This window comes from Rattus rattus, chromosome 10 (assembly GCF_011064425.1).
Source record: "Rattus rattus isolate New Zealand chromosome 10, Rrattus_CSIRO_v1, whole genome shotgun sequence".
Classification (NCBI taxonomy): domain Eukaryota; kingdom Metazoa; phylum Chordata; class Mammalia; order Rodentia; family Muridae; genus Rattus; species Rattus rattus.
In genome coordinates, this window is record NC_046163.1 from 45,089,323 (window position 1) to 45,108,238 (window position 18,916).

The 18,916-nt window shown below is 41.9% G+C and overlaps 1 protein-coding gene across 3 annotated transcripts in view; it reads right to left on the minus strand.

Moving 5' to 3' along the window:
- Positions 1–17,808, minus strand: part of Pou2f1 (POU class 2 homeobox 1) — a 138,406-nt gene extending 120,598 nt beyond the window's left edge. For 2 of the 3 annotated variants that reach the window (XR_004389324.1, XM_032915330.1), the window contains exon 1: positions 17,733–17,808. Coding sequence is in view for 1 of the 3 variants with exons in the window: in XM_032915330.1 (XP_032771221.1) it covers positions 17,733–17,793 (61 nt within the window). In the remaining 2 variants the exon portion in view is untranslated. The remainder of the gene's footprint in view (positions 1–17,732) is intronic. The other variant, XM_032915326.1, reaches the window with a different exon arrangement.
- Between the last annotated feature and the right edge of the window lie 1,108 nt (positions 17,809–18,916).

Genomic DNA, 18,916 nt, shown 5'->3' on the forward strand with positions numbered 1-18,916 from the left:
TCTTGTACAGGCACACTGTGACAGCACGCTGACAGCGACGGCACGCTGACAGCGACGGCACTCTGACAGCTAGCTACCTAGGAACAGCGAGGAAGAAATGCGGCTCTCCACAGCTGAGGCAGCTTACATCCCTTACTTGTTTCCTGCGTATTCAATCAGGAATGGCAAATCCCTCTGAAACTATTTTGTGATTTAAAATGATTATCATTTAATAAAGTCACAAGCGTAAGACACACCATTACCTCTGAATTACACCCAGTATGTCTTCCAACACTATTCTTTCCCTTAATATTTTAATTTGTCCACTATTTCACCAAAATAGCTATGTCTCACTTTCATCCCTTTTTAAAAAATAAATTTTATTACTGTGTGCATATAAACAGTAGAGGTATGCACATGCTGTGACACACGTGTGGAGATGACAGGAAACATTGTAGAGTCAGTTTTCATCTTCCATGTAACAGAATTAAGGCTTGAGCAAAAAGTGCCTCCTGGGCTGGAGAGATAGCTCAGCGGTTAAGAGCCCTGACTGCTCTTCCAGAGGTCCTGAGTTCAATTCCCAGCAAACACATGGTGGCTCACAACCATCGGTAAAGAGATCTGATGCCCTCTTCTGGTGTTATCTGAAGACAGCTACAGTGTACTTATATATAATAAATAAATCTTTTTAAAAAAAAAAGTGCCTCCTTGCTTTACCAGATGAACACGCACATCACTGGCCCTTCATCCTTTTCTTTATATCCTAAAGGGTTTTTGTCTTCATTACAGAAGATCTTGACAGAAGTTCTGATGTTCACAGTTATCATCCTGAGTGAAATGCCTATTTTATACACTGGCTTAGTTAGGGCTTTATTGCTGTGAAGAGACCAAGGCAATTTTTATAAACTATAACATTTACAGGACCTCTGCTTACAGTTTCAGAGGTTCAGTCCATTACCATGGTAGGAACATGGCTTCATGCAGGTGACTTGGTATTGGAGGAGGAGCAGAAAGCTCTACATCTTGATCTGAAAGCAGCCCAGAGAGGACTGTCTTCTAGGCAGCTACGAGGGTCTCTTCAACACTGGGCAAAGCTTCAAGGCCCATCCCCACAGTGATGCACTTCCTTCAACAAGGCCGCCACCTTCTCCAACAAGGCCATACCTCCTAAGAGTGCCACTTCCCATAGGCCAAGCATATTCAAACCACTACAAACACTAAAAATCTTCTACTGGGGATTTAATAATTTAATATCAATGTTAAAAAGTATATTAACATAAATTAATCTTTAATCTTTTATATAAGCCAATATTTTCTACCACTTATTTATTATGTTAATTTTATCTGCAGAATCTGACAGAACCTTAAATACTGTACACAGTTAAATTTTTTTCCTTTTATGGTCTGTGGGGTGTTGTCATATCAGAAGTCTTTTGATCCATAAAAAAAATAACTCATTCCTGCTCTTGTAGTCAATTCTGTTGTTACTGCTTGAGCATTTAAATTTTAATCCCTTCACAAGTAATTTGTGTGCAGTGTGAAATGGACATAATTTCCCCCTCCAAATAAGCCAACTGTCCCAACCACCTGGTCCTTCTACCTAATGCCAATTTCAATTATTCCAGGCTCCTAAACTCTAATTTAATGATAAGACGTTTTCATGGCTGCATTAAAGTGATCATTTTTCAAAGGACATTGTTATTCAGGGGGCTACGAATTTTGCTTCTAACATTCCCAGCACCTGCTAGAATGAAAATAAAAGAGAGGGTGGGAGTGAGAGTATCAAATTTGACTACAAAGCCAAAATTTAACCATTAAGCCATCACAATAGTTCATTATGTATTTGTACCTACAGCATGGGCTAAAATTACGCTTGAATTGTTGCCTAAATGGCCAGCACATTTACATATGCGCCTTTACTGGAATAAAACAACAAAAAGCATACAAGATAAGGTTTATATTTATTATAACTGAGAGTTAATGGCACTTTGATAGCATAAAAAACAAAATGAGTAGGTTTATTTCCCTAATATTTGTTGGTGAAGCAGCTCATTTTGAAACAGGTCACATTAACAGTTTTGTTTTCTGGTAGTACTGCCTTTGGCCATCTTATATGGCCCAAAATAATGCAAATAACTAATAACCTTATCCTTAACTTAAAATATTTTATGTAGATTTCTTAACCACAACTCTTTTTCCCATCAGTGACAAATGGACTATTTTTAGGGGGAGTTTGATTTCATTAAGAATAAGAAAGAGAAGCCAAAAGGACAATTTTCAGCTGTACCTACCTAGCACTGTGCTCTAGGCAACTCCGACAGTCACTAAGGAGCTCCTCTGCTTATCATTAGGCTTTTGTGCCTAAAGCAAAATAATGGATTGTGTAATGGCTAAGCATTCTAATGGACTTCACAGTTATCTTTCTCATAACAGGTAAGGTTAACACAAACAGGCAATGTTCCTTTCTATCAAGTATACTGTTAGCAAAAGTCCATTTACTGCAGCTATGCTGACCAAAAATGAGTTTCCGAGAATCAGGCCTGCCAACGAGCCTGCCAATACAGTAGTGCCTTGAAAGGCCACCTGACCGTCCGATAAAATCATCTAACTTTCTAGCTTCAATGAGAAGCACCAATAATCAATTTCAAATTCAGTATTTACTCTGGTAGTACTCCTTGATGACCCTTACTATGCCAGTAGTGCTGCACTTCCTATGAATACAAGAAATATTTGTGGAAGATGTCTAAAGGGCATGTACCATCTCCATCCTAATTACTAAACAACCTTTTCTTCCTTTAAGTCAGACTGCTTCTAGAATTTCTCACCCAATCTGCCTATCACAAAGCTGCCTTTCTAAAAGGTGCTCTGGTCTGCCTGTATAAAACTCATTACTGTTACTGCATCCATTGTAACACCACTTGTCAAAGCCCCCACTTAAGTGGTCATATGATGTCTTATTTATGGCATTTCTTCTTAGCTTAGTACCAGGAATTGTGTTCTTTGTGAACAGTTTCAACGTTTATGGACATAAATTGATTATATTTTCATTTCTACACCATCCACTATGAAGTCTATAAAAGTATCTGTGCCCTATTATTAGTAAAGGTTAAGTTTGATAATAGGTATTTTCATTTGTGTTTGTAGTTTGCCTTTCTTGCTACACTGATTATGAACCTCTAGAAACAACCTTAATTTTGTAGGAGAAAGACAAAATGAACACATAGATAATTATTTTTAACTTAGGGATGGGGGGGTATGTGAAGAGTCAGCAGAGAGATTTCAGAACACATCATTTAGAGATAAAGACCCGGGGTTGGGGATTTAGCTTAGTGGTAGAGCGCTTGCCTAGCAAGTGCAAGGCCCTGGGTTCTGTCCCCAGCTCCGAAAAAAAAAAAAAAAAAGATAAATAGAGATAAAGACCCCAAACCAACTAACTCCCATCTAATTAAAGAAGTGGGGGAGGGAAGAACAGCTAAGGACAGGAGAAGAAGAGTAGAGAATAAGCCAGATAACTTATTCATGGACATTAGGTTGGCTTAGCCAGGTGGTGGTGGTGCACACCTTTAATCCCAGCAATTGGGAAGCAGGAGCAGGTGAATCTCTGTGAGTTCCAGTCATTCCTGGTCTACAGAGCCATTTCGAGGACAGCCAGAGGTACATAGTGAGACCCTGTTTCAGACAACAACAACAACAACAAAACTAACACAACAAAAAATTAGTTGTCCAGTAGTACAAAATGACAGAGTAACTCAGTGAGGCTCACTGCATGGTTAATGTTATACAATCCTTTCATACACCCACTACTCCACAGGTTTCACTCAAAAGGGTAAAAAGAACATACAGAGGATAGAAGAGGAAAACACAAAAGCTACCTGATAAGATGGCCAAAGGCCAGGAAACAAGACTGTTAGTGTGACCTGTTTCAATCTGAGCTGCTCCACCAACAAACATTAGGGAAATAAACCTCGTGAGATGATCTGTCTACTGACCTCTCTAACCAACCCAGCAGCAGTCTAGATAGGCATCTCATATGTACGACATGCAAGAATAAGTCCTTCCTGTACTGACCCTCTCATTCAACATAATTATCATCTTTCCTCACCACCACGGGACTTCCCTTGGCTGGTACTGCCATATGTCAACTAGAGTTTACACACACCACTCACTAAGAGCCACCAATACCCATAAACTGAACATCTTCCTCCTACTTAAAATAATGGTTCCTATGTTCCAAAAAACCCTAAGCTTACTAGGAGGTTTGGCTCCAGTTTAGTCAGTATGGAAAAGATTTTAGAATAAGCCTGTCAGTTCTAGGTAGTCTGTGAGTAGGACTAGATTATCAAAACTGCATTATCTTTCCATTCCTCCTTCGTCCCTTTCGCCCAAATCTTTGCATAATTTTTTTTAGACAGAGTACAAATGTATACTCTCTCCAGTTCTATTGAAAGGAACATTTTCTTTGTGAAGATATGGTTCTCCAGGACCACAGCACCACAAATGACCCATTCTCACTCAGACACTGCAACCAGCCCTCTAAACAAAGGGCTGGAACACGACTTACAGAGAGATCATTTGACCAGGGGTGTTATGACTTCAGCTCAATTCTCAAACCTAGGTTGCTTCTTCAAAGTATAGGAATACCGTAGTTCCTTCATAGAGAGGTAGTATTTCAGGTCATAATTTTTCAGGAAGTCTCAAAGCTCAAAACATAGCTCAGTAATTAGAAGTACTTGATGCTTTTTCAGAGGACCCAGGTTCAGTTCCCAACAGCCATATCAGCAGTTTACAATTGCTTGTAATACCAGTTCCAGGAGATCCAACACTTTCTTCTGGTTTCAAGGGTTCCTCCATGCCCAGGGTGGGTCTACACACACACACACACACACACACACACACACACACACACACACACACACACACACACACACACACAGAAAATAAATTAAAAACTTTTCAATGAAACTACAAGTACTCTGAAAAGGTTAAAATTGCTAATATAATAAAATAAATCTTTTTTACATTTGAAAATATACAGAAAATAAAAATTTGTTACTCACAACTTAGAGCAAAACCACAAAAATCAAAACCATCAGATATTCATCAACCAACCAAGAAAAAAATCCAAAAGACTAATAATTAACTATACTAGAGAGAATGGAGAAACTGACACTGATAAATACTACAAATAAGATGGCCAGCCAGTCACCGTAGTGCTGCCCTTTAATTCCTTAACTCTAGAGGCAGGGGCAGAATCAGGAGATCTCTGTAAGTTTGAGGCCATCCTGGTCTACAAAGCTAGTTCCAGGATGGCCAGAACTACATAGAGAGATATGATCTTAAAAAGTAAAAAGAAAGAAAGGAAGAAAGAAAGAGAGGGAAGGAAGGAGGGAGGGAAGGAGGGAAGAACGAATATGATTTGGTACCATCCTCAATGTCCAGACACTAACATCTTTAACTTTGAATGATTCTATTAGACACAGTTTATGGAAGGCCATAGACAGTCCCTGAGAATCAGACCAAATCAGAATGAAGTTGTTTATTCCAAGAGTCACTTACTCAAACTCAACTTACAAACAGGAAGTTTTCCCCATAAAACAGAAGATAATGTCAACCAATGTGAAGAACTATAGTTTAGCTAAGCCGACAGAAAAGGAAATGAGTAACTTTGTAGACCACCTTTTCTGCCTACAACATCAGGCTTTTCTGCTCAGCTCATTGGAAGACTGACCCCATCTGAAACTGCAAATAAAAATCATCTGATCTTTGTTTGTTATAATTGTGTCTTCAAGTTATCTTAAGAATTGTATTGTTGTTACTCTGTGGTATGGGAATTAAACCCAGGGCCCTGCTGCATACCAGGCAAGGACTCGGTGCTACTGTCCCCACCAAAATTGTCCTAAAATACAAAACACTATACATGAAATTTTTACCACAACAATGGGGGTAAGACCCAATATACATTAAAACAAATAAAGTAAAAGAGACTAGTAAACTGTTCAATACAATCAAATACTGTGAACTATCTGGAAAGTCTTCAGAGATTAAACAGCATACCAAGCAGCAAGGCAATGCAGAATGTAAGTAAGTAGGGTGTGCACAACTGGGACCAATGTCATTAAATAGTTGATTTCTCACCACAAACAATAACCAAGGGTCCTAGCGCCTCAGGTGAAAGCGACACCCCTGGTTTAGTAGCAGTTTGGTAAGGGAGAAGAAATGTAAAGTTTTTTTCTTAGCAGGATTTGCCCTTTATCAATTTTCTACTACAACCCATATAAAAAATATTAAAATGTTTCAAAATGTTAAAGTAATATAACCATAAAGTCCCAATTTTCTTTCTCACCAGCCAGATAGCAAGACACACATGGCACAACCCCAATGAAAATGATCAGTTAATACCTGGCTGGTTTTATTTACTTGTTTGCTTATTTGTCTAAGTTTGAAGTGAGTTGTCACTACACAGACCAGACTGGCCTTGAACTCTCAGCTTCATGAGAATTATGACTGAGCCATCATAACCAGTTTACTATTTAGCTCTTACAGAATTAAAAAATGCTCAAGATTCGTGGGTTATTAGTGCCAACAATTTGCATAGTAATCTCTTCCAACTAAGTATCTTGTAGTCATCATCTGGAAAGTTCTGAAAGTTATGTTAGTACCGCATTTGGTAATCAAGTGTCCATGTCAAAGATAAAGAGATAAAGACACAAAGATAAAAGTTGTCTTCAGGGCAGTAATATGTCAAGACCCTATCCTCAAAAATAAAAATAAAAATACACAATTGACTTTTTCCTACCTTGGGATCTGGGTCTGGGAACTAAATGAAATTGTTAAATACAGACCTTTTACAAGCAGACACTCAGAAAGTCCCCAATTCTTGCTGACTCCTCAGTCAACTAGTTTAAAGCAGAAGTCAATGCCCAAGGGAATACTATGCTCCTACTAACTTACTGACACCATGAAATAGACCCAAGACAGGGACACACCACTCCTCCTCATTAGCCTAGTTTATCATGTGAAGTTCAGGGGTGGCATTTCATTCCCCAACAGGGTTTTTGTGATTAATGTGAATTTGTGCTTGCATTTGGTATACCAAGTAACAAAAACTATAGATACAATCATTGCTAGAGAAATCAATGCATTTTTGTCAAAATGTATAGAAATTGTCACAAAACCTGACTTCAGGGTCAGTGTTGACTAAAATATATAAAGATCATGAAAATATTGAAAATGCAATTTTCAGCCACATGTATGTATCCCTTCTACCAATTTTCATCCTCCTACTCACAATCCTTGAACTGATCACTTCCTACTCATTCTTATGTCTTACCATAAACACTACTTTCTCAGAAAGCCCTTTTTAACCTGTTCTTCCAAACTAAGGCATATACCTTATATTTCCATGGTACCAGGAACCCACAAACTCTATCAATGATCTACGATGAACAGTGTTACTTACGAATTCCCCAACACCATGAGCTCTGAGGGTTGAGGTGATATTTGAACTAACATTATCTCTAGTTCAAGGAAGGGGTGAAAGTACCCCTGTATTTATGGAATAGAATGGAGGAGAGGGACCAGTCAGGTTTGTTAATTATATCCCTGTTCACACTCATACTGAATACCACAACTCATGCTAAACTTATGCCTGTTAACTTCCATTCTAGTAGGATAAGCCACACCCCCAGCCATTCTCTCCAGTGTAGTAATTGAGAACCATCACTTGAGACACTCAAAGCAATAAGTAATCTTGAAATGCAACAAGTAATCATTTGAAGTTATCAAGTCACTGTAAAGTTTTATAAAATAGGGGTTTTCAGACCTCAACTGGGTTAGAATCTCAGGTGAGGGCTAGGCCTGCTCATATCAAGCAAAAATTAGAAACCACTAAATCAATCAAGCACTATTTGCTAACCATTCCTGCTTTCAAGGATTTTTTTAGGCACAAGTCTTTAAATAGAAAATCAAAAACAAAATAATCCCCCCCAAATAAAAAACCACACGTGCAACAGTAGCAACACATATTTCTTCAATCCAGACAGCTCTGAGTTTCAGTTCTTATAAGACAAGATTTACTTATATAATCAATTAGTGAAAAAAATAAGACTGTCTACAGTGAAGCACTCAATTAGCTAAATGAACAAATTAAGTACTATATTCGGATTTGAAAGTAGGACAGGAGCTCAGACAAAAAAGAAGTTATTTATGGTGACAAGCTATGAATAGACAGGCCCCTAAAGATAAGCAGGTGACAGACCCTCTATATAAACAAAAGGGAATGTTTTTAGACTCCATCCCTAAAGACTTAAAAGTCTTGCTGAAGGACTAGGGCCATAACGAGAGCAGAAAGAAAAGGACAAATGCCCAGCCTGCCTGCTCAGAGTGGACAGCAGGAGGAATGGCACAGCCCCACTGCTGAGGTTTAAATATAAATACCAGAGGCTTTTAAAAGCGTAAGATGTGGGGTGGGAATGTAGCTCAGTGGTACAGTACCTCAGCAACACTGTGCTTGATCCCCAGCATCACAAAAAATAAAAATAAACTAGAAAGTACAAAGCTCCTCTTAAAATATGCAAAAATTTAAAAATTTAAAACATGCAAACATGTTTTAAATAACAACCTAAAATTCACAATTACACAGCTAGGCCATGATATGGAACACGGGCATCTCAACTAGGAGAACCTTTCTTTGTCTATACTCCACATTCCACAGCATTCCCAGGCACAGACAGGGCTGGACAAGCTTTCAGAACAACCGAAATACCAGGATTGGGGTAGAGGATCAGGAGAGAGAACCAGGAAAGTCTCAAGATAAAATACAGCCATCCTTTTCCAAAATCAAAACTTCATTAAAAAAAAATACTCCATTGTGTTCTTGTTGGAAGCTCGATCAGTAAGTGGTAAAAGACAGTGTCTAGGTAGAGGCAGCACTAAAAGACAGCATGCAGCACTCCCACTGCAAAGGTTGTCAGAGTACTAAAAGGGCACACCTCTTTCTCAGGGAACTGGCTGGCTGCACACAGGAAAGCACAACCTTCAGTAAGGGTCCCCACAGAAGCCATCAGCTGCTCACGCAGCTCCTCCTCTCCAGCAGCACAAGTAATAAAACTCTAAGAAAACTATTATGCGACTTTAAAGATGCCTCTGCTATCAATTTGTTCCTCCCCACAGAATTCCGCTAACACTGTCATTATCACTATCTTATTGTTGACAGAAATAACCACAAATGTCAGTGGCAAAGTCAAAATGAGATGTCAATGCTGAATTCTCATACACACAGCATGTGCAGACACCACCCTTCACATTCATATTTATCATCTGTGTAATTCACATTTTTTTCAATTTTCAAAAGGAACCTAAATAAAATCTGCCCAAAAAGATGTCAAGTATGTTTGAAATTTTAATTCTTAGGAAAACGACGGCAGTTTAAGAGCACTTACTGCTCCTGCAAAGGACCCAGGTTCTGTTTCCTGCAGTGTACCTGACATTCACAAATGCCTGCAACTCCAGTTGCAGGGATCCATGTGTAACACTCTTGTCTGGCCTCCGATGAGCTGCAGGCACACACAGTCACATACATACTCATGCAGGCACACATACCATACAAAAATATATCTGTAACTGAATTCTTCCCTTATTTTCCCTCTCTCAACTTCCTTAATCTGTTCACGATTCTAATCTCCTTCAGATAAGCCAACTTCAAAATCTTGATAATTCACCCTTTGATTCTGGTTGCAAAACATTTTAAAATAAGGGCACTATCCAAAACAACTAAAAACTGACTCCTTGCTGCTTAGCAAACAAAATTAAAACTTCTGAACCAAAGTAAAGTATTCACAGGGACTTGAAGCACCCACTGATAGAGCTCCACCCTGGCTTTACACCTTCCTGCTCTCCACAATACTCAGTGCTTATTAAAACACATGGACCTTGAGGAAAGTCACTTTATGCGGCCTTTATTTTACCCGCCTATAAAACGGACATAATAATACTTGTCAGTAAGGCTAACTGAATTAATGAAAATGAGGGTGCTGCTATAAAAATTAAGACACTATAAAAAAAGACATTATCATTATGTCATAAGTATGATAATTCTATTTATACTTGCCTTTCTTAAAAGGAAATATCCCACATAAAACACAAAACAAGACTTTAAAGATGGAAGCAATAAAAGAAACACAAAACATACACAAGGACATAAATGTAACTTGTGCGCCATAACTGCCATGCACTTGCTTCCCTTCAGGTTACTAAGTCATTGTGAGCACTATGATTTGGGAAGAAAGCTAAGCCAATTAGACAATTCTATGTCCACAAGACTAAAAGCGAACTCACTGGTCAGAAGTAAAAGTTCCTAACTTAAAGGCAGGGCCAGAATCTTTTCTAAAGATTTCTATTTTGTGTCATGCAATTGGACTTCTCATCATCAACGTGTTTATTTTGTGCCATTACACTGCTAGACTGAAAGCCTTGGAAGGCAGGTAACTGCTTTACCTGCCTATGTAAGCATCTAGATTGCACTTATAGCAATTAAATCAAACACCTCAATTTCTGTATACTTGTTTCTGTGACTCCAATTTCCCCCTATTTCAAATCACCTGTACACCATAAAGTTAATTATAGCCAGTCCTTAGTCCTCTACCAGCTTCCCAGTAGAGGACAAATGCCTCTTGATTACTCACCGAAACCGCCCCACCGACTACAAGCTCCTCTCAATGGCCTTCACTCCTTGCCTTTCGTTTCTCCTAAAGCAGTGGTTCTCACCATTCTTAATGCTTCATACAATTCCTCATGTTGTAGCAACCCCAACCATAAACTTATTTTGGTTGCTAGTTTATGGCTATAATTTTCCTACTGTTGTAAATTGTAATTTCTGTGTTTTCTCATGGTCTTAGGTGGCCCCCATGAAAGGGTTGTTTGACCCTTAAGGGGTCTCAACCATAGATTGAGAATCACTGCTCTAAATTCTCTCACAGATTCCGAAATGCCAACACTAAGAAAGATGAGGCGGGAGGATTCAAACAGAGCTCAAGACTAGCCTGGGCTTCACTGTGAATCCCAGACAATCAAAGGTTATACAGGAAGAGAGACCTTGTCTTCAGGGATTAAAAAAAGAAAAGTTTCATCTACATGAAGCCTCCTCTGTGTGACAGCAATGAGTCAAATGAGGTGGAGTAGAAGGCAACAATGCCCAAAGTTGAGGGCAGGAGGACACAGCTCAGTAGTAAAACAAAGTTATCATGCAGTGGGCCTGCTCAGATCTCCAGCACCAAAAGAAAAAGAAAGTCAGAAAGCTATGCTCTTAACACTTACACATGTTCATGTGTGTGGTGTTGCATATGCATGTGTGTGGAGGCCTGAGATTAACATGAACTGTCTTTGGAAGTGGCTCTCTTTGTTTTCTGAGACAAGATCTCTATTGTCCGGGAGCTCACTCATTTCCTGCAGCAGGTTTCAGGAACAGCCCCGTCCCCACGTCCCCACGCTATCCCAAACCCACCCAGTGCTGGAATTAGGGATCAAACATCTTAGTGGTTGAAGCATCTCATAGCCCCTGCTAGTCAACATCTGAGTGACTGGTAAACAAGTCACTAAAACCTGAGGAGTACTTTCTCACAGGGAAGCAAAAGTTTGGCATAGATTACAGCTAAATTACCTTCTGGCTAGAACATTCTAGGATGTTCTGATTAATTCGAACTTGAACACACCCTGATTTCTTTCCTGATCTTCATTATGTTGCACATTTTAATATATAATTATATACATTGTTTTAGATTTGCCCTGCTTAAGTAAGCAATACCAACTCTTTTATAACATTCTTTGTTGCGCACAAGGAAGAATGGAGTTAAATGAGGTATACAATAGATGTATTTTTATAAGCTAAGAAATGTTAATTATGTTTAAAGATTTGTTGTAATACTTTGCTATAGTATAAATTAGCAAAAAAGCATTTTTTTCATTAGCCGAACCATTAAAATGTACAAAACCAAGGACACATGTAGATCAGTCTCTTTGAAAGGACATTCCCTTAAGCTACCATAAGCACTGCACTGCTTACGGTAACATGTTAATAAACCCGAGTATCATAACATGCACAAAATAAGGTTTACTGCTCAGACATACCTGTCAATACTTTCTAGTGCAAACAAAGTTCACCAGGAAAGAAAAAAAATCTAAATTTATTACTGTGCTGAATTAATTTCACTATTTCTGATTCCAATGTTAAAGACCATTAAAGTTACAAACAATTTTTAAATAAGTCATGTAGCAAATTAAATTATATGCTTATTTTTTTTCAATATTATCATCTAAATAAAACTACTACAAGCATTCACAGAGCTTAATTTGGCTATTTCTTAAAAAATTAATACACTATATCCTTCCTAAGTAAATATTCAGTTTTCTAGACACATTTCAAAGGAGAATCTTTTAAATCTAGACAACTTTTGAATCTCCCTTTGCTCAATTACTAGCTTTGTAAAACTTACCCAAGAACGAATGCTTAGAAGAATGAAATTATTAAAAAAGAGATAATCTGTGGCAGTCACTAAGTATATGAGATAACCTATCAGTGCTCAATTACTTAAGCACTAATAGTAAAGACACATGAAGCTTTGCCAACAGCACGCACAGCATGCAACAAGTTTCCTCAAGTCAAGGTTCTGAAACTCAAAGCCATTCTCATCTTCAAATTCTAAATCCACTGTAAATGGATCAGTACAAGGGCCCACCTGTGCCATTCTCATGGTCACGTCTTCACTACTACAAGAGTTTATACAAAGAGCTCTGTCACATGAAAGATAAAAAAGCACCCATGCTAATGCACTGTCAGTTTAAGACAGAAATATGTTAAGTGTTAAAAAAAAACTGCATTTATTTAAAAATCTGCTCAATTGTCCTCATTCACAAAATGAAGATATCAATAATGTACTTTCTGAAAGATGCATAAAGAAATTGCTATTCTGTATGAACTGTAATTATTACCTCTTTTAACCACTCAAAAAAAGCTATTTAAATGGTATGGTGGGAAACAATTATTTAAAATCCTGACCACAGAGTTTTCTTACAAAAGGGTGGTGAAGTTTAGCTCACAGGCGGCTAATGCAAGTAAATGGAGAGTTTAACCAAGCCTGGACAATATAACAAACCCCAATATCAAAAATAAAAACAAAACCACCAAGGGGGCAGAGATTAGTTCAGGAAGAACACAGAAATTGACACAGAGAGTTATGTCATTGAGCCAAGTCCCACCTCTCACTCTAATGCCTAATGTTGGGTTTCCATGACAAATGAGATGTCTGTCAGACACTCAGCACCAGAAGTAGGTGTGTGCTATCTGTTCTAGTCTGTTCTCTAACGAAAAGCACCACCAGAAGTAGGTATGTGCTATCTGTTCTAGTCTGTTCTCTAATGAAAAGCACTTGAATGGTTCCAAATGAAATCATTTCCATTGGGAAAAACATGTAATGACAATGGTTTCCAACATTAAAAATAAGAAGAGGAGGAGAAGGAGGAGGGGGAGGAAGAAGAGGAGGAAGAGGAAGGCAATTGGCACTACACTGACTGTATAGTCCTCTCAGTACAAGGGAAAGTCTTAATTTAACCCCACACTTCTACACTCTTTAAAATCAAGCAACACAGATTCAAGAAACAATTCAAATATTTCATTTTTAAATGAAAAACATTTAAGAAAATATTCTCGGTTCTGTCATTTTAAAGCACTTGCCGGTGGAATTCAGGGCTCTATTACATATCTATGGTGACCTGGTAAATACAGGTTTGCAATCTGAGCCCTAAACTGACTCCAAAGTCTACTGATCAAGTGACTAACATACTAACAGTTATTCAATGTAGGGCACCACTGAAACAATTTTCTTTCTTTGGCTATTTAGTGCCTATTGATGCAGAGAATAATAGATTTAAAATATGAAAAAAAGCATTACAGCATTACAATTGAATATCTACTGTTTGTCTATTCGTTGACTAGTAGCAATTTTCCCCCCACAAAAAGGGAAAGGGAGGGAGGGAGGTTAAAAGTTACATTTACAGTAAAGACTTGGAAACATAAATCCTTCAGAAATGAAAAACATTTGGTCAGCTGTCATGAATGTCAAAGACCTTAATTCAAAAGTTCCATTATAATTAATGGGTGGGGCAAATCAAGAAAGTAGCAGCAGATTTTCTAGAATTGTGTACTGGGAAGTTGTCTGACAACTGCAGTAGGAGCCTGGCTGGCTGGAGGCTGATAGGCTCCAGACTCACCTAAACTAACTAAGCTTGCCTAACACATCAGCTCCAAGCGTCAAGCGTCCTTCCCAGTCACATTTCCCAAACCTTAACCACCACTTTAAGATGCCCATTAAGGAACAGAAGAAATGCTTAGAAAAATTAATGTCAAAAACTATGTTTGGAAACCACTACTTTGAAAGGAGATTTTTTAAAACACCATTCACATGGTAAATGTACTAACATGTACAGACAAAACCAGAAAGAATCCTAAATTCTTTAAAAGCTACTTCAAAGCACGAGCTCTCCCATAAGTGTTTTACCTTATTTAAAATACTATAATTTTAACATTAAAAAATATAGTGCTCTCATTTTCTTCAACTTGGTTTTCGTCATTAAAATAGGCTCCAGAGAGAATGGTCACTCCAGAAGCCTGGGCCATACTGTGACTAAGAAGTAGTTTCTCACAAAAGAAAGATTATAAACAGCAATAACAACAAACCCCACAAAAAATAAGCAGGTATATGTAGCACAAGTATCACCACTTTAAATCCACACTCCCCATGGGAAATGAGTTTTTACTATGGCAAGGACAGCCAACTGAAATAAAAGGCCAGCTCACAATACCCATTTTTTTCTGTATGACAAAAACTGTTAACAGTGAGCTTTGTAAAATGCAATGTGCATTTTATCCTTTTGGATAAAATACCTAGAGCCCCAGCAGTGGTTAAACTGCAGCTATAAAGGAAATTGTCCAGAGATAAATGGTTTCCCTATGAGAAGGTTCCATGGCTATACTTCACCTCAAGACAATAAATCACATTAACTGCACCTTGTCCTCTGTCCAATGACATCATCAGTCTGACCACATCTTGGGAACTGGGTGCAAAAACATACGCTACTTAAGGCATGAAATCATATTACTGCTTTTTGCCCATCCAACCTCATGCTTCAGGGCTCTGAATTGGTTATTTACCTGAGCATTCAGGCCCTACGGCATTCAGGCCCTACCTACAGGATGTGAAAGAAGGGAAAAAAATTGTGAGTAGTTTTTTTTTTTTTTTTAAATTAGTCTGCATTTACTCCTTTAAATCTGAAATTTTGTTACAAATTAGTTGAAGTCTAATGTCTTCATATATTCACTACACTGGTTTACTGTGATTGCAAAGGCTTAAGACATTAACATGATTCCTCAAACACCTCCCCTAGAAAGCAACACCTTTTTACCTTTTAAAAACAAAACTCTTACAGGAGAGACCAGAAATCAAAATTATTGTTTTCTCTAAACAGTAAAAGTGAATTGGTTTTCAAAAGCCAATTGTCCTAAGATAAAACAAAATCAATTCTGACACTTAAAGCAAGGGGCCAGCAAGCTAAGCAAGTTCCAAGATCAGGGTGGACACAATGCCTCTGTTTATCTTCTATTTTCACTCATTTAACCATGACCAAAGAAAACAACCCCATTTCTGTTTTCCTTACTGCTGCAATTAAAACAGGCAGGTCTATGTCAGTAATAACAAGAATGCCGGCCTCCCTTCAAGTTGGTGCAGAAACTGGAAAAGCAGCCCTGCTGAGTGAGAAAGTATCCAAGTGTTGTCAACCGGACTTTCTAAAATACCTAGCTACTCCATCGCTCCTGGAAGGAAAGTCTACCAGTCTTACAAATACTACAAAGCTTTACGTAGCCTGCTCGAGTTTAATTCAGGAAGAGAGGGACTATTCCCACAACAAAGTCCTCTATTTGTACTAAACCAGTAGCTCACAGAAACCTCTGTAAATTGGGAATAAGGTTCACATACTATAAACTGTACGATTTCTCCTTTTAGGAGAAAACAAGTCAACCTCAGAGCTGATGCTTAGCTTGGAGCTGTTTTTATGCTGGAAGGTCCCCAAGAGGATGTGTTTTGCCTGCGGAGGAGGGGACTCGAGTGGCAGTTGGTGGGGGAGTCATTTTGGTTATTAGTAAATAAATCAAGCAGCAGAGAACAAGGCCTAAGCAACTACTGGGGCAGTCCAGGCCTACTTCTCTCCTTGTCTTCCCAGCACAGACTGGGTTTGATCTCAGAGCCCTGTGGATTGCCAAGGAGGAGGAGAAGAAAAAAAATCATATCGAGCCACAAAAGCACATGGGGCGAATGTAAAATATAAACACGGCGTTGGGCTGTGAGTGGCTGTTATTAAAGGTCTGAATTACTAAACATGAGAGGCGGGGAAAGCCAGGCGGCCATTTCAAGAATATAAACCTCCCTGAATTAGACATTATTCAAATGAGAAGCAAGTAGAGAAGACCCAGCACGCAGCTAGAAAGCACCACTACACACAGTCAGGGAGGGGGATCTCCGTGGCTAGCCACCACCCCCGATCCCCGCAGGACAGAAGAAATCTAGAATATGATCAACTTGTCAGGCCAGCCTTTTGAGGGCAGGAGGGCAATCCTTTACGGTCCAGTTCTCCGGTGGCCTCTGAGAGCTCCCCGCCTCGGAGCGAGAGGGCCCCCAGGGCCACCCGCGCGTGGGGGTGGGGATGTGCGCGAAGGAGCGACCAGACCCCGCGAGCACCTTCAACCCAACTGTCCCGCGACCCACGGCAGCGGGGACCTCTGGATGCGGGCCCGGGAAACACGGACGACCGAAGCCATTTCCACGGAAGGGAACTTCCCCGAGGGTTCCTCCCACCCAGCCCAGCCTCCTAAGAGTCCGGGGGACCCCAGAGCGGGCTCACAACCCGAAGGCCACCTCACAGGGCCCACGCCGCGCTGCCCCTAACCACAGACACAGACTGGGGTCAGGCCGCTGCCCCGGGCACGAGCAGGGCGCGGCTGAGGGGCCCGGGCCGTGACCCCGGGCTCGGCCCCACGAGGACCCCCCGCATGGCCGGGGGCAGGGCGCCACCCCCGGGTGCGTCCCGCGGCTAGCAGCGTCCCCCAGCCCGAGCCCGCGCCGGCTCCCAATCCTGGGGGCGCCGCGCGGGTGTCCAGCAGCCGGGGTCCGCTCGGGCCCCGCCGCCCACCGGCATTGTGCTCTCCGCCACCTCTGGCCCCTCCACGCCCCCCCCTCGCCCGTCCAGGTCTCCCGCCCGCACCCCGCCGCGCCCCGCCAGCCCAACAGCTATGAATATGTAAAATGTCTTTATTGTCCTCTCCCGTTGCCCCGGCCCCGACGCCTGCCGCCCGCCGCGGACCCGCTCGGATTCGGACACCGTGCGAGGAGGCGGCGGCGGCCGGTGGAGGAGGAGGGCCGGTGCCGGCGGGCGGGCCGGCGCGGCGACGGGGTGGGCCGGGGGCAGGAGGAGCGCGGTGGCTCACAGCCCCCTTTGCCCCGGGTCTTCTTCCCCCTCCGCCCGGCCGCTCCGAGCTCCTTTTCCCCCTCCGCTTGGCGCCCAGAGGGGGCTGTGTTTCCCGGCCCCCCATCTCCTCGCCGTTAATTATAATAATCCTGAGTACTAATAAATTATGCTAAGTCGCGGGGGGGGCAGCGAGAGCCGGGGTTGAGTATGAATATGAATATGTAAAATGCTGTAATGATTACCTGCTGCTGCTGCCGCCGCGGCTGAACTCTCATCTTGACTCGCTGCTCCTCCGTCCGCCATTTTGAATATTTTAACCAAAATCGCCCGGTCGATAAACCCTCCCTCGCTCCTCCCCTCCCCCTCCCGCCCCTAATCGCCTCCTCCCTCTTTGCACCCTCCCGTTCCTTCCTCTCCCTAGGCGCGCGCCAGGGGGCGCACGAGGCCGGCACTGCTTTCTGCCGGCCCCCTTGGAAGAGCTCCACCCCCCTGAGCGCGCGTTGCGCACGCGCGTCCAGGCTGCAGGGACCCCCCCCCCGCCTCCCTCAGGCAGCTAAAGTGCCCCCCAACCTGCCAATCATCTCTTCCTTTTTTCCTCCTCTCCCCGTCCGCGCCACTTTGCGCACGCGCAGTTTCCTCCACGCGCCTGAGAGGCGGAGAGCGCATGCGCCTCTTTTCGCCCTCTCCAGGAGCGCTGCTTCACCCCAAAGAGTAGTGTGTCAAGTGTTTGTTTACATCTTCTGATAGTCTTCTCGTCTTCCGTGTTATTCCCCTCCCGGATAAGTTCCGGATTTCCACGGTGGTATTGTAAAAGGGCAACGTGCACGGGGGTTCACAGCGAGGACGCGCGTGAGAAATTAGCGAGCGCTCCACGGCCGCGCCCCGGCGCTCCGCACTTTAAAAGGCTTTCCTCGCAGTTGACTGCGACAAAGGAGGGGCCGCTCCCCTCCGAGGTAATTTCCGGCCCTGTGTGCAGGTGGGGGCGGAAACGCCCTCGGCGGGCAACGGGCTCGAGGCACCTGCTGGGCCACGCGCGGACGTCCCGCTTTAAATTTGAATCCGAACTAATCCCCGCCCCGCTACTCGACCCACGCCGCAGATTCGAGGCGGGCGCGCGCGCGCGGGGGCGTGTCCTGGCGGCTCTAATTAGCCGGGTGTAGCGTCTGCTCCACTTGTCGCGCGTGCCCTGCGAAGCCACTGGGAGCGGCTTGTCCCAGTCGCCAGGACGCCCTTACACGCGCCCACCCCGGGCGAAACAAACAGACCCCATCTGCGCTGGGACTCCTCTTTCTTTGCTTCTGGAGCACCTTTTAAAGCCTAAGTTGTAAACTGACCTGATTAAAATTGTGGAAGTTGGCAGTAGCGCCAACGGCCACGAATTCTCTTTGCCCTGTCGCTCATTAAATTCGATAGGGTTTGAGGGGTG